This window comes from Tenrec ecaudatus, chromosome 1 (assembly GCF_050624435.1).
Source record: "Tenrec ecaudatus isolate mTenEca1 chromosome 1, mTenEca1.hap1, whole genome shotgun sequence".
Taxonomy (NCBI): Eukaryota; Metazoa; Chordata; class Mammalia; order Afrosoricida; family Tenrecidae; genus Tenrec; species Tenrec ecaudatus.
In genome coordinates, this window is record NC_134530.1 from 305,880,025 (window position 1) to 305,896,291 (window position 16,267).

General features: G+C 41.2%; 1 protein-coding gene and 1 pseudogene across 5 annotated transcripts in view; one reads left to right on the forward strand and one right to left on the reverse strand.

The window, feature by feature from the left end:
• PGBD1 (piggyBac transposable element derived 1) overlaps window positions 1-16,267 on the reverse strand; it is a 63,863-nt gene that overhangs the window by 40,655 nt on the left and 6,941 nt on the right. For all 5 annotated transcript variants that reach the window (XR_012780032.1, XR_012780031.1, XM_075532589.1 and 2 more), the window contains exons 4-6: window positions 13,799-13,884; window positions 9,970-10,099; window positions 6,996-7,080 (exon numbers count right to left, since the gene is read on the reverse strand). Coding sequence is in view for 3 of the 5 variants with exons in the window: in XM_075532589.1 (XP_075388704.1) it covers window positions 6,996-7,080; window positions 9,970-10,099; window positions 13,799-13,884 (301 nt within the window). In the remaining 2 variants the exon portion in view is untranslated. The remainder of the gene's footprint in view (window positions 1-6,995; window positions 7,081-9,969; window positions 10,100-13,798; window positions 13,885-16,267) is intronic.
• LOC142429850 (rRNA-processing protein UTP23 homolog pseudogene) lies at window positions 14,881-15,858 on the forward strand (annotated as a pseudogene).

Here is a 16,267-nt window from a genome sequence, read left to right on the forward strand (position 1 = left end):
CAACTTCTCATGTTTTCATAGGGAGGGCTTCAGTTATAGCTAGCATTTCTAGCTTCATTCCTCACCTCTCGCTCAATCACAAAGTATCTACTTGTTAGGAGAATGAAGTGGATATTCTTAGGGAAGTTATTCTGTCCACTTTAGAAGTGGGATTTAGACAGACCCTGGTCCTATTTGCTCAAGCTCTACCAGGCAGGCCTAAGCTGGGGAGGGCTGCCGCACTTCAGCTCTGCCGGTAGGAGCCCATTGAGTTGCTTCTGAGTTGCTTGATCTGTCCTACCTTCTGTCAGTAATAAAGCCTAGGTTTCAAGCATAAATTGTTTAGCTCCTGTGCCTCTGCCAATTTGCTCAAAATTTGGAGAAAAGGGGTTGTCATTTAGTGTGCCCCTCAAACTTCTCACAGAATCCCAGAGAGGAAAAGTTAGCCTCTCCCAGTTCTACATCCATCTCATGGGCATACTGCTTCAGGGAGAAATATAAGAGAAACCCCAAATCACTGTTATAAACTGATTTTCACAGGGTTTATAAGGAAGTAAGCTAAAGTCACTAGGATGAAAACTCTTAAACACCCTTTTTCTGATTCTAGAAATTTGCACTTCATTTACTATGTTTAAAGAGTAACACTCTAAATGTTCCCCTAATACCTAATCCAACACTCTCCCCCCAGATACATAATACAAACTGTCCACACCCCTCTACTGCACTACCTAACAGAGTTAACCACTGCCAAATAACACCACCTACCTACACCCCTAATAGTGACTCCAAGATGTCAAAGAAACAGGAGATATCGGTGCACAAAAAAAAAAAAAAACCAAGGAAAAGAAACAAATAAGCAAATCCCGTATATTTGGTTATGCCTGAATTTGAACAGGCCTGAATGTAATGCCTGAATTTGCACAAGCCACAGATTTGCCAGAAAAAGACTTCAAAAGAATGATTATGGCACTCATGAAACAACTGAGGAAGGGTCTGAGAAAAAGAAAAATAATAGAAAAGCTAGTAATCTCACTACATGCTGTAGAACAAAAACTCCAAACAAAAACACAAAAACCAAACACACTACAATATAAGAATTAAACAGCACTAGAAAGGTATAGAGAAACAGAATTGAAGAGGTACAAACCCAAATTAGTGACCTAGAAGACAAATCTGTAGATTCCAAAAAGAGGAACAGATAAAAAAATACAAAAGATACCCCCAAAAAACATGAGAACATTGTGGGACACAATTAAGAGGAACAACCTGCATCTTATAGGGATTCCAGCAAAGGAAGAAGGAAATAAACACACATGGAGAATAATCCCAGAGCACCTACTATCCTCAAGGTCTAAAGATAGTTATTCAGGAAGTCAAGAGAACCCCAGGCAGGAAAGATCCCAAAAGGACACCCTCCCCCGGCTTCCCTAGCCCCAAACCTGGCATATTGTATTCAATATGCCAGTTGTCTAACACCAACAACAAGGAAAAAATTCTAAGAGCAGCCTAGAGCAAAAAGGCCAATTACATACAAAGAATCAGCAATTAAAATAATCCCAGATTTCGCAGCAGAAACTATGGAGGCAAAAAGATAATGGAGTGATGTATGCAGAGTATTGGAGGAAAAAATTGTCAACCTAGAATCCTGTATCCAGCAAAGTTATCAATCAAATATGACAGAGAAACAAAAGTATGCCAAGACAAGGAGAAACTAAAATAATTCCAAAATCAAGAACAACCACTACAAAAAATACTCAATGAAGTACCATGAGCAAACCAACAACAAAACACAAACCTGAAAGAAACACACGACAATTCCTCACAGAAATGAACACACATAGACCAATACCCAAAGCAAGAAAATAACACAAAAAGAACAAAGAAACTAAACACAACACACGTATAAGCACGGAACATATATATGAACACAGAAACATACGAGTATAAAGCAAAATGGTGGCTAACAAATACATTCCTATCAATAATTTCACTGAATGTTAATGGTCTGAATATATTAGTAAAGAGAGAGTAGTAGAATGGTTAAGAACACAAAACCCATCAATATGCTGCCTACGAGAAACACACCCCATAAAGACATGCACAGATTAAAAACCAGAGGCTGAACAAAAAGTATACCAAGCCAACAGCAACCAAAAAAAAGGCAGGTGTAGCAATGTTAGTCTCTGAGAAGATAGATTTCAAGGCAAAAAAAAAAAAAACATAATAAGAGATAGGAACGTTCACTACATAATGATAAAGGACCAATAGCTCAGGAACCCACAACTATTATAAACATATATGCACCCAATGAAAGACCCTCAAAATACCTCACTCAAATCATCACAGAATTAAAAAAGGTTATAGACATATCAACAATAATAACAGGAGACACTAATTCACGACTCGCAAGGAAAGACAGAACGTCAAGAAAAAAGTCAAAAATAAAAAATAAATTAGAAAGTCAACAAAGGCACAAAAATGCTCAATAACACAATCAATAAAAACAACCTGGTAGACATGTACAGAATGCTTCAGCAACAAAACAACAATATACATTCTTGTCCAATATACATGGAACATTCTCAAGAATAGGCCTCATACTAGGCCACAAATCATGTTTCAACAAATATTTAAAAATCTATCCTCTCAGACCACAAGCCATAAAATTAGAAATCAACAATAAAACGAACAGAAACACAAAGACAAACTCATGGAGGCTGAACAAAATAATACTAAAAAGTGACTAAGTAATAAAGGAAATAAAGGAGACAATTAAGAAATTCCTTGAGACAAATGAAAATTATAGCAACGTATCAAAAGCTTTGGGACACACCAAAAGCACACACATACAAAAAGAGGAGAAAGCTAAAATAAAAACTTTAACACAACACCTCCAAGTACTGAAACAAGGACAACACAATCCCTCCAATAAAGGAAGGAAAGAAAAGAAAGAAAAAATTGTTTAAAAGAAAAATAAATAAATAAAGGAAGGAAAGAGATCATAAGGCTCAAAGGAGAAATAAATGATATGGAAATCAAAAGAAAAATGGAAAAAAACAAGAAGCTGGATTTATCTTGTATGAAGATTAACAAAGGAAGGAAAGACCCAGAGGGAAGAGTGCTGGAAATCTTTTAGTATAATTTATACTATAATATACTAATCATTGAAGGTCCCCCGCCAACATCCATCTGAGCTTTCCCTGACATCTTTAACTCCAGGTACATGCCCTCAATCCTGCTATTACACTGACCCTTTCCACTCACTGATGCGATCTAGACCCAATAACTCATTCTCTATCCCTAATGCCTTTCCACTCAAAGCCCTTTATTCTCTTCACCCATACTTGTTTTTCCATTTCACTTTGTCCTTCCATTCTCTCCTGGTTACACCTCTCTCCTTTGGTCTAGACCCTGTGATCTACCACCACAGGCCCTCTTGCACCAGAATCATCAACTACTCGGCCCCAGCATCTATCTGTATTATCTGACCAGCAAAACTTCCAGAACCAGGTCTACATTATTGTTGGTGTTCTCTGTTCTTCACCCAAGAATGAACACTGCCAGAGAAATCATACAAGTAGACTGACACTACTAAAACATGAGGAACCACAACGTCAGCTAAATTATTCAATACTGCCCAGAAATCCTTCTCACTTCCTCTTCTCCTTTGTTCCAAATTCTCCAATTCCAAATATTTCAAAGCCTTCGCCCTTGTCAGTGTTTTTACCCAGTCCTTGACAATTCAAAATATGACTTCTCACCCGACTCCAAAAAGGACCCATCATTTATTCAAGCAGAAACTTGGTCTTTGAAACTGTCTTCTTCCCTGGTTCCAGCGACTCCACTCTATCCCAGTTCTTCTCCTGTGCTCTCTAGGTCTTTGTAATGCCATTTTTCTGCCTCTTTCAACTTTCTCTAGAAAACTCCTACTTACTTATCGAGTCCTGTCTTAGATGTTATCTCCTTTCTCTGATTTCAAGTCTCAGGTGCCTCCACTGCATGCTGTGTTGTAGCAACAAGGACACTGCATCCTACAGCACTGCAGTTGAGTCTCCTTATCTGCAACATCTCTCGTCTCATGTGACTTGTTGAGGGTAAAGCCGACACCCCAAACCATTATCACATTATTCCAACGCATACTGACTCTCTAGGACAGAGCAGAACTTCCCCATGGGGTTTCCAAGGCTGTAATCTTTATAGGAGCAGATGGACACATAGTTCTCTGATAGAACGGCTGGTGGATTCAAACTGCTGACCTTCAAAATTCCATCTAGCAGAAAAGCACTTAACCCCTGGATCACCAGGGCTCCCGGATGAAGGGTAGGGACTCTATTATGAGTGAATTTGTTTTCCAAGCATACCTCAGAAGGGTCTCACTTTTAGTACATTTCCCATTGTTCCTTTCCTATGCCCACATAGTCCACAAACATGTGACCAGTCATGTTCAAAGTCTTCTCTATACGAGTGTTCTTTGATTTCTCCTTGCTTGTCAGTTCATCACTTGATTTTCCAAACCCAAATCTCTACCCACACCTCCCTCCAGTTAGTCTTGGCCTGTGACATCCTGTGAAATCAGATACCCAATAATATGCTCCACACCACAGCTGACTCCCATCTTCCTGCCAACATCCTCTGCCCTTTTCCTCTCTATCACCAACCAGATTCTGTTTGGGATACTGATGTAGCCAAGCTCAAGCTATGAATTATGATTGGTCTAAATCAGTCATGCTAATCCCATTCCCCCTTGCAAGATATGCAATTTCCTGGCCTCCTTTATAGCTAGGATGGCTATGTGATTCCAAATTTCAAACAATGAGAATAAGGGAAAGGCTGTTGAGGGTTTTTGAATGGCTTATGATTTCAAAAAAAGGACAAATAAGGCAAGATACCTTTCTTCTTCTATCTGCATTAAACAAAGTCATAATAGCTTGAGCTGCAGAGTCATCATGTGGTTAAAAAATCAATAAACCAATATTTTTAGTGTTACAGTACAGGAAGAGAGCAAGACTTTGGACCCCAAATCAGAAAACTAGATTACACCACATACTAGAGGGGATAAGTGATGATAAGGAAGCTTCACCAACTGTCCCGCGAGTATAGAAGTCAGGTTAGCACAACTAAATTAAATTTAGTAAAATCATATCCTATTATCTAGTTATCCTGTTCCTGGGTATTTATTCCCAAAGAATTTCTCAAGCAGGGGGCTTATTTGAGGAGCAGTACTATAGCACTGACCATGTTGGCAGGGAGCTGGAGGCAATCTGGGTGACCATCTTTGGGGAAGCTGATAGGAAAAACATGGTAGATGTACAAGATGTGGTGCCATAGAATGGTTATAAACAAAGGAATCAAAGTTTAGCTGGAAATATAGATGTATCTCAAAAGATTATGTTGACCAAAAGACTAAGAAACAATACCTATTCATAATATTATTTAAGTGAATTATACACACGTGCACAAGAAATGGCTATTTTACATGTCACGTATTAATAATGGCTCTCTATTACTTCCATTATGGTGGGGTGAGCTGTTGCATAAACCTGGAACAGACTATCTTCAGACTTATTGTCATAGGAAACAGTCAAATGTCTTTTCCTTGAGACATAGTTTCAGTCCCCGGGGCTGAATGCACCCAGCACGCACAGTGACCACACTCCTAATCTCCAGACATCACTGGGCAGTCACTGAGGGTTAGTTACCCTTCTCAGCCTAGAGCTCGCCACGTTTACGAAGCTTCATTTCTCTTCTTAAACTTCAAGGTATTTTAGTTGAAATGTATCTCCCTGTTTCCCTGGGAGTAACAAATGCTAATATAAATCCCCAACTGTCCTGATCATCAGACTTATTATCACATTATTTCTTTTCTCCTTTTCTCTTAAGTCTTGGAGGAATTAATGGCTCCACCAGAAATCAGTCCACTGAGGTGCTGTTGTCCCGGCCTTTCCACGTTAGGAGCATCTCTGTTACACAGTCATTCATCCATTGTAACTGACACTTACTAAGCATCAATTACTAACTTTGATTTCTCCACCATCTACTTGCCTTTTGATGTTTTTGTTGTTGTTGTTATTGTTCAGGACTCTCTTGAATGAAGGTTGACAACACTCTATACTTATTCTCCCTAAATTCTCTTCCAAGTCTGCTATTTCTTCCTTAACTGTCATGTCAGCCTCACCAGAAGCCCACACTTGATTCTAAATTCTCAGCCTTCTGGCTTCCGGACAAAAAAAGGTTGCCCAGTGAAGAGTGATCATGCAGGGTAGTTGAGTTCAGGCTAGGATTCTTGGGTACAACACAGGGTGGTGTTTCAAGTGAGTAGTTTTGAACAGTTCTAAGTTGAGAGGTCACATTCTTAGCATGGGGCCTCCTGTCACCACCGAGGTGAGTGAGAGTGGTGCTCTGCTATAGTTTATTGTGCCAGTCTGGCCGATAAACACAACTAGGATTAACTGAAGGGCAGAGGGATAAATGGCTCGGTGAGCCTTGCCTTGGTTGTTCTGTGCCTCAGTTTAAAGGGGTACACTACCTGTGGGATGTCTAGACTGTGGACTGTGTCGCTGTACATTGAGGTCCCTTTAAGCCCACACGATTGGAATGTTCATCTCTGGAGCTGGGGACTGACAGTTGATGACAGTTGGGGACCTGCCTTGTTGTTTGCTGCCTGGGTTTATATAGCCCAGCTCTCGCTACAGAAGGGGACTGGCAACTGGCAGCTCTCAAAACTTGAAGGACTGCTAGTGTCTCACTGCTTTATAATTTAACTGTTAATTTCTTATATTATCTATCTGTATATTATTTAACGGTTTATTTCTTGAATTATATATCTTTATAAATCTATTTATATATAATTACTAGCAATCTGGTTTGTCTCTCTAGAGAACCCTGTCTAATACACGTTCTTTCTGTGATGTGGAAAATCTAAGAAAGCAGGCTTCTGATCATTAGGGCCCTTTGATGCCATTCTCATTCTTTTGTCCACTTCCAAGATTAGTTCTGCTCAGCACCATGACACTCACCTGCTGGGTAGTCCGGGGGTTCCCCCACGTGGGTCCATTTCCTGCTTTGTATAAAACAATCCATCATCGGTCACACTCTCTTCACCTAAAAAAATAAGGATTTAAATGTCATCTGGGCCCTGATGTAAAAAAAAAAATAACATAGGGTGTTCCAAATTAAAACAAATCAAACTACAAATCAACAAGAGTTCTAGGTGTTTGTTGTCTTAGCAAGCAAACAAAATGTGACACAATATTGAAAGACAATGAAGTGATTTTATGATCCCCTAGGGAGAATCCATCCTATGTGATATGACTAATCCTGCATTTTTAACTGATTTTCTTTTTATCTCTCAGTGACTCAGGGGCCACATTAGAGGTGGCTGATCTTTAGATTTCGTCTTCTCCAGGTATACAGCATACAACATATGCCATATTAGAAGGATCCAAATAGGAAAACCCAAAAGTGAACGAGACTTTACCTTAGACACACTGAATGCATATTAAAGGAACGAATATACTTTGAACTTAAAGTTGTTACACCCTACTGAGAGAAGAAGATTGTTAATCCAAAGTCGTGGATTTGGAAGTCCTTTGGCTTTGGTTCAAACCTCTTGCCTTTAAGGTTACCCAATAATAGACACTTTAAGAATACCATAAATGTTTAAAAAAAAAAATACCATGTATTTGCCACTTTCCTATGTGCTTAGCTTTAGAAGTTGTGTCTTAGTTTTACAGACATGGTCTTGCCATAGTGAATGAATCTTATTGACCTCTCTACTCTATGTGTAACCCTCATTGTTTTCTCTTTTTTAAATCATTTTATTAGGGGCTCATACAACTCTTACCACAATCCACACATCAATTGTGTAAAGCAAATTTGTACATTCATTGCCCTCATCATTCTCAAAACATTTGCTCTCCACCTAAGCCCCTGGCATCAGCTCCTCATTTTCCCCTCCCTCCCCACTCCTCCTCTCATGAATCCTTGATAATTGATAAATTATTATTTAATCATATCTTACCCTGTCTGACGTCTCCCTTCACCCACTTTTCTGCTGTCCATCCCCCAGGGAGGATGTCACATGTAGATCCTTGTAATCGGTTCCCCCTTTCCAACCCACCCTCCTCTCATTGTTTTCTTAAACATGATTCAGTCACTTAAAGTTTTTAATACGTATAGTGGACATATCTCGTGTATTTTAGTCTAAAAACACCTTCCCATATATGAATATTCCCCTTACCGCAATAATGTTGTAAAGTCTATACCACTGGTTAGTTTAATGATACTTTTATTAGAATTACCAAAGGCATGGAGCATACGTATACTATCTTTCATAAGGCTGATAATTCTGCCATGAAATTAGAACAGGTGTATCTATCAACCTTAGAAGTATGAATGGATTATGAGCTCTCACATTATCATGAGCCCTAACTAAGTGCTCAATACTTACCCCCATGAAAGGATTCCTGAAGATATAGGTGGTACAACAGCAAGGTGTGGTAAAGACATCAGATGGCACCCTGCTCTCAGAAAGATTCATGTCTGGGGTCTAAAATGCTTTCCTTAAACCAAGCAGCCATCTAAGTGACGTATTAGCTAAGTCCACATGGAAGAAGCACACCAACCTATTTGATCCAAGCATCTTAAACATTAAAATGCAAAATCAGCGGCAGGAATTGTATTAGAGTTTAAATTCTGAGCACCCAGTTTGCAGAAAGCTTTGCAGAGTGAGAGCTCAAAATCCATTCGCAGAGTCGCCATGTACGTGAAGCCCTGGTGAATCCCCTATGCCCATTGACTAGGGACGTACACAGCTTTGCCCTCAAACAAAGCACATAGGAAATCAATGAATGCTGAGATAGATTAAAATTTAACATGTTATCAATTTTTCCTTTGGACTCATCTTGCATTTATTGTACTTTTTATAATTTTCTGCTTTGTTTTAGATTGAGGTTTCTGTTTTATTTTGTTTGGGAGTGGGGGTTTTATGACCTTATTTATATGAAATCCAGCATAGGTGAACCTATAACTAGATTAATAGTTTCTTAGGGTTACGGCAGGGGAGGTTGGGAGAAAGAGGGGGAACTAATAACAATGAGTACAAAAATGAATAAAGTGCTTTAAAATTGATTGTGGCGATGAGTGCACAACTTGCTGAAATATATTCAGCCCATTGAATTGCATGGTCCATGAATTATATGTTTTTTTAAAAAGAGAGGGAGATTTAAAAGGGGTCACCAGGGTCCAGCTAAGGAGAAGATCTCACAAGAAAAAGTACATTTGGGTAAAAAATTCCACATGTACAGTAGCACCCTCGGTGTGAAGAAAAGCTCTTTTACAGGAAAGTAGGTAGAGGAGAACACAGGGTTTCCGGGTATGATGGAATGTTTACAAACCATAAGTTACATATCACCCTTGATTGGGGAGCAAAGGAGGAGTTGCTAAGAAGTCAAGGAATATAGTGGGATGATCAGAGAAGATAGCAAGAATCAACAAGCTGGGAGAATCAATTGAGAGGAGCAGAAAAGAATAGGGGCTGTCCACTAAAGGGGAACAAACAACATTTTAGGTGAAGGGATACATTGGATGGTGTAAGTTATGGCAGAAAAACAACAACAACAATCCAATAATAACTATAATAATATAATAAAGGTTCAGGGGTGGGATCAGCAGGGATAAAGGGGAGTTGATATCAAAGAGTTCAAGAAGAAAGAAAATGTTTTGAGAATGATGATGGCAGCAACTGTACAATTATGCTTGATCTAATGGAACCATGGATTGTAATAATATCTGTAAGAGCTCCTAATAAAAAGTTTTTTTTAAAAAAAAGAAGAAGAAAAGAAAGTAAGGACTGAGCTGTGTCTGGAGGCTAGAGGAGGCGAAGAAAGGGTTAGGGCCTGTAGAAGATAGGGGCACACAAGGAGTTATCCAGCTAATGATGGAAGACAGTGGGTACAGACAGGGAGGGACTGGCCAAAGGTCTGTCCTTACGCATCAGACTGAGGCTGGTCACATTCTCCTGTACTGAGTTTCCAGGGAGGTTCTTCTGAGCTAGACCCAGATGTGGCCCTTCCTGTGGGGCAAGGGTCCGGATGGCTGCTTCTTCAGTCTTCACCAATACCTGAAAAGAAACGACTTCTTTGTGTTTCCATGTGGGAAGGATAAGGGGTCCGGGAATGAAGAGTGTTGAAGACCACACTATAGACCAGTAACATGAACCACTCCGGGTACTGTGCTAACTTAGTGAAACCTTTTCAGTTATAATGATGCTGCCACCTCCTGCCAATGACTATCACCCTGCAGTAGAGAAAACTGAGGACCTGGAAGAGTGTAGGTACCCTAATCTCTACATTCCTGACCACAGGATGTGGAAGACCTGCTCCATTCTGAGAGAGGTACAATGCTAATTACGCATTCTCCAGACAGAAAGAGAGCTCCACAACTTCCTTCCATCAAAATGCTCATAGAAAGTTGTCTCCTAAGGGCACTTGGCTACTCAGTATCCAGCTAAAGAATGCCCATCTTTAAGAGCAATCAGATGCCCTTGGTCCCTCCCATTCAAGGAGTGATCTGCTCCTTTTGTCTCTTAAATGCCCAATATTCATGGAGTATTTCCCTAGTGCCCTCATACTATGTCTTTGAAGGGTACTTCAAAGCCATATTGCAGCTCCTGAAAGTGTAATTCAACTGAGTATCAATAGAAAATAAAGGCGTTCTGAGACTTCTTTGAGCAAACCTGGAACCTAAGGTAGGCACAGAGCTCTCACGAGTCTCATTTAAAATGGCTGTTTTAAATATTCCTAATCTAGCACAGTGAGATATCTAGGTTGTAAAAATTATATCTGGATAGGACTTATTTCGGGAGTTGCCTATGATTTCTTGTCTAGCATTGACCCCCAAAGGTCTATTGCGTGGACTTTCCTTTGTGAGGTACCAGTGTCTATACCCAATGAATCCAAGGGGGTGTTGTGTGCTTGAGGGGTAAATTAAAGGGACATGAAGCAAGGACCCACCTCTTCCATGTTGACCAGAACCAGAATGAAGGCTTAAATGTATTCTCTCACAAGTTTATATAATCTCAGACATGCAAGCCACAGTGAGCACATGCGTAACAGGAGGGGTTGTATTAGAACAGCGGTTCTCAACCTGTGGGTCGCAACCCCTTTGGAGGTTGGATGACCCTTTCACAGTGGTTGCCTGATTCATAACAGTACAAAATTACAGCGATGAAGTAACAAGAAAAATACTTTTTTAGTGGGGGGGGGGGGGGTCACCACAACATGCGGAAGTGTGTTGAAGGGCCACTGCATTAGGAAGGTTGACAACCACTGTATTAGAGGCATGTGTGTAACATGAGGGGAGTGAGCTAGGGGATACATGCAATAGGAAGGGGGAGCACTAGAGGCATACATGTGACAAGGTACACATGTAACAAGATGGGAGGTTCCAGAGCTAAGATGGCAGTGTAATCTTGGTCATCTCTGAACTGGTTTGACCTTCGATTTCTGAACTCTTCTTCAGGGGAATAATCTAGGATCCTTATCAGAAGAGAGTAGGCCACAGTAGTTAGGGTTAGATGGCCTGACTGCTTTTGGTGGCAGATAACCTTCAGGTAGATAGCCTTCAAGCAGTTGACCTTCCAAAGTAAATTAAGTGATCATATATTTGCAAAGAGCACCTTAAAATTGGCATTATTATGGGGAAACATCATGGGGAATAATTTTTGTTTAGGAGAATGTGACTGAAATGCATTTCTAAATTATGAACATGAAGGTCTCCTCAACAGGAGCCCCAGGGTCCCAGATTCCTTAACTCATTAGCAGTTGAGAGTTCGTCCACATACCTCCTCCTCCCGGTTCTGTTTCTCATGTTCCTTAAGCATTCAATTTCCTATTTCATTCTCAATCAACCCTTTTTTTCTCACTGCTTGACGTTGAACACAGTGCCTGGTCTGTTACAGAATGAATGCCTAGTTCAACACACAGGGGAGTTTCATTGTGCATGATGTTGCTTCAGTGTCTCATCACTAACTGTGGTAGCTACATCATCTGGTGTCAATTTGAGGATTAAGAGCGAAGGGGTGGCGTTTAGCCTGTCAATCAGGCCACAAACTTGATGTCCATATTTGGAGGCATGAAGGAGATAAATAGCTCTTGGAGGCAGGGCACTGATTCACTCCCTTGGAGACTCTCTACTGACAAGGCTCACTCCCTGGGAGACATTACGAGTGACAAGACACGTGGAACTACTCAAGTGCCCTGAGCTGGAGGAACCACGTAGAGACCCCTGCCACTGCTGAGATGCTTCCACCGCCACTGGATCCACAAGATTTCCCACCCACTGGCCTGTGATCTTCCTTCATTCACTGACATGGCATGTGGTTCATGAGTCTGAAGAGGACTTTATAGATTGGTATCAGACATATGGGCTAATATCAGACTGATGGACTTGATCTGGACTGGGCTGGGATGTTTTCTCAATATTCACTTGCTCTTGTATATAAAGCTCTTTCTTATACACATGAGTGTGTCCATGAATTTGTTTCTCTAGTCTACCCAGACTAACACACTAACCCACCACACACTGCAAGCAGACAAGGGTTTGGGCACTGAGACGTTCAGCTCATTTTAAAGCGTGTGCTGTCTCCGTGGTTTCTTCCTTTGCCCATCTGCCATTTACTTCCACCAACAGCTTGGTTTCACCGAGGGTTCCTTCCTCCTTCACTGTCTGACCTTTCGTTACTGGATGCAACACTAGATTCCTCCACTGTGCCCTTTCCTCCTCCTGGAATGCTGATCTTAATGCTTCTCTTCAATCTAAACTTGACAATTCATCAGTACAAACAAATGACTCTTTTGTAATTGCTCCTGGCCTAGTTGTGTATAAGAACTACATACTGTTTTTGAAAATTAAATTCTTTTTCTTGGTATTGCCATCATATTGTCATTAAGGAAACTGTTGATTCAAAAAATATATATATGTAGTACTCGCTTTGGCAGCACATATACTAAAAATCTATGTAAAAGTAGGTTTTGTTTTCTGTATATTTCTTTTCAGGAAGATAAAATATTCGGGCGATACAAACAAAGCAAAACAGGCTTGATGAAAGGACAGACTGGAGAAAATTGATCTTGCAGGAATGTGCCAGAGGGCTTAGGTGAGACAGAGTGATTTAACATTGTTTTAAAAACTAAGTAACTAGGAAAATGATTGACCTTCTCACGGAATGAAAAACCAAACTCACTGTCATTGAATCAATTCTGACTCTTAGTGACTGTGAAAGGTGACAGAATTAAAAAGGTGTGTGTGTGTGTGTGTGTGTGTGTGTGTGTGTGTGTGTGTGTGTGTGAGAAACAGTTCATTTTGTTAAAAGATAAGAAGTTTTGTCTTGGACGTACAAAATTTCATCATCATCACAAGTAATAACTGGGCATATTCTGAACTCTGAGGAGGTACAGGTGAGAGAAAAAGCCCTCGTTTTTGTGTGAGGGAAATTACAGAGATCTCAAAAGCCAGATGTCGGTCCCTAAGCATCAGCAAGTAGGGGCCCTTTATGAAACCAGGTGACTGATTCCTCCCTTAGCCCCATAATCCATAATTGAATTCCAGTTCTCTCCCCAGGACTAAAGTGCAGAATGTGGCGGTAGCACAGACTCAGTAAGAGCTCTTTGGGGGATGTGCACATGGCCTGGGATGTTCTGTAGCAAGTCGAGGAGGAGGGATTGTACCACCTGAAACAAGGCTCTCTCAAAGGTCAGGAGGTGATTAAGAAAACAGGGGAGGGAGAGCGCTGAATTGAAGGTCCGACAATCCTGCTTACCTGCAACTTGGCTGAGTTAAACACAGTCACTGCTGCCTTGTCTCCAGGTGTTTCTTGCTGGAGACCTGGCTGCTGGGGCGCAGGCTCTGTGAAGGGAGATGAGAATCCTGGGTGAGACACTGATGCTTTAGGAATGCCCTATGTGGGGATTGGGCCTCAAAAACCTTTCTGTCTATTAGACACTCAAGAACTAAGATGAAAAGAAGACAATGTTCCTACACGCTCAGATCTTATCATTTGCAACAAAGTGTCACAACTATTTTCATTCTCTCAGTAATTCTAAAATTCTACAACTTCAGGGGTTCCCACCCACAAAACTGTGTGAAGTTCATGAACTTATGAGGTGCTTTACAGTAACGGACTACCACACATGAGGAAAAGTTAAAACAAAAGAGATGAGGAGGATGAGAGGGGAGAAAGGAGCTGATTATAAAGGCAAGATTAAGCAAAGAAAGGGATGGAAGAAAGGTAGTGGAGAGTGGAAAGATGAGCCACCTGGGTGAAAGGTATCAAAAAAAGAGAAACATGAAAAGAGCAGGGCAATAGAGATGAAAGGGAGGAGCTATTACCCATGGCCTGAAAGGACCTGTGTGAATCTTCCATGTTGGGAGCTGTTGGTCCCAAAGGAATCAACAATAATCCAAACAGTGATGGTGTCTGCATAGTACCAGGCACTGTGCAGCTGGAAGAAAGCTTGTTGGAAATAACAGCTGTGTCCCTAGTCATGGTTACTACTTACCTCCCCCATGGTGCACACACACCCAACTCGACAGGGGAAGCAAGCCCACTACCAAAGAAGGGGCTATGAGTTGTGACAGGAAAGGGCGACAACAGAAATGGAAGGGAGCAAAGACAAGGCAACAAGGAGGGAAAAGTAAAAGGGACAAAGACAATGGAGAATCTGTGAGAACAAAGGCCCGATCGGGCCTTGTGCTTGCTCCTTAAGTTCCTTCTAAGCTGGGCGAGCAACAGAGTTAAGCCTAGGAAAGACGTAAAGGAATATTTTCCCATATATGCAAGTTCATGTTAAACACCACACGGATCCACCACTCCTACCACTGCCAAAGACAGAAGAGAAGACAATGGGAATGAGCTGCAATGAACTGATGACGTCCCATGCTCCCTTGTACTCCTCCGTCAACATATCCAAACACATAGTGCGTTTGACAGTAAGCACCAAGCATCAGCAGTCAAGCATTAGGAGACTGAAGAAACCAACGTCCTCAGGGGTCTTCCTTCTAAATCTCATATTGCATGACGGGATGCAGTACCACCCTCATACACACAGAAAATATAATTGCTCTAAATAATCTTTTTGGTTTGGTCTAGGAGGCCAAACATGAAGATCACGAGGCAGAAACACACCAGAAGCATCTCGGCTTCTTCTGTGACAAGTGCAGTAGGTTGAGAGCCCTACCAGTTGCTGCCAGCTGCCCTCGCCTTCTGCCAGGCGGCACTGTAGGGCCATATGCAGCTGTGGGAGCAGCGGTCCCTCTCCCTCATACTTGAGACACAGCTGTGCACCACGAGGTGTGTGTTAAAGGAGTTGGAGACACTGGGAAAGGAATTATATGGAACAAGATGGATTGCACAAAAATGCCAAGTTCCACATCGTCTCCATTTCAAGAATGCAGTGAGTGGATCCGAATGCCTGCTTCTCACAGTTGGATCAGAAGTTGTCTGTGAAAATCAAGAAAGGGTCTGCAGTGCCTCCCCTGTTTATTACACAGAACATGATAGTCCTAGACAACCCTTCTCCCCTAACCAGTCAGCTTGTCCCCAGGCATGAGAATCAGAGCATCCAGCAACCCAAGGAACAGGGAGGGGCAAAGAAGCCTGGGCTGAGGAGGAAAGAGCACACAAAAAAAATCAGTGGCCCCAATCCTCTTAACTGTCTGAAGAAAAGAAAACAAAAAACACAAGATACAAAACCATTGTCTGCTTCTGAAAAGAAAAGAAAAAAAAGCCAGGAACAGAAATACCCCCCCAAAAAAGTGCTTTCTCAAAAACAGAACAGAAAGGTGACAACTGTGGATTCTTCAAAAGACTTTAAAACGTAAAGCAATAATCATTTAAAGTTGTGGAAGTACTTGTCATAAAAGAGGAACACTGTTTTTAAAAAGGAGCACGGGACCATAAACCCCTGCCTACAATGATGTGTAAAACAAAAAGATTAGATGGGATAAACAAATCTTTTTTATTAAAAAAAAATACAAAAACACTTCAATCTCCTATGGCACACATTCTAATGATCAAGTCCCAATATCCTGTTTGGAAGTTTAAAGCCAGACTCCAGTGGGTCATCTCCTTCCATCCACCCAATACTCCCTAAGCAAGCCGACCCTGCAGCCGTACAGAGATGAGTGCAGAAGGGAAGGTACAGAGGGGTTTGGCCTATAACAAGTCTTTTGTATGTAGCACCTTAACCAGATTCTCCAGAACACTTGGGAGGGGGTGGCAAGATATGAG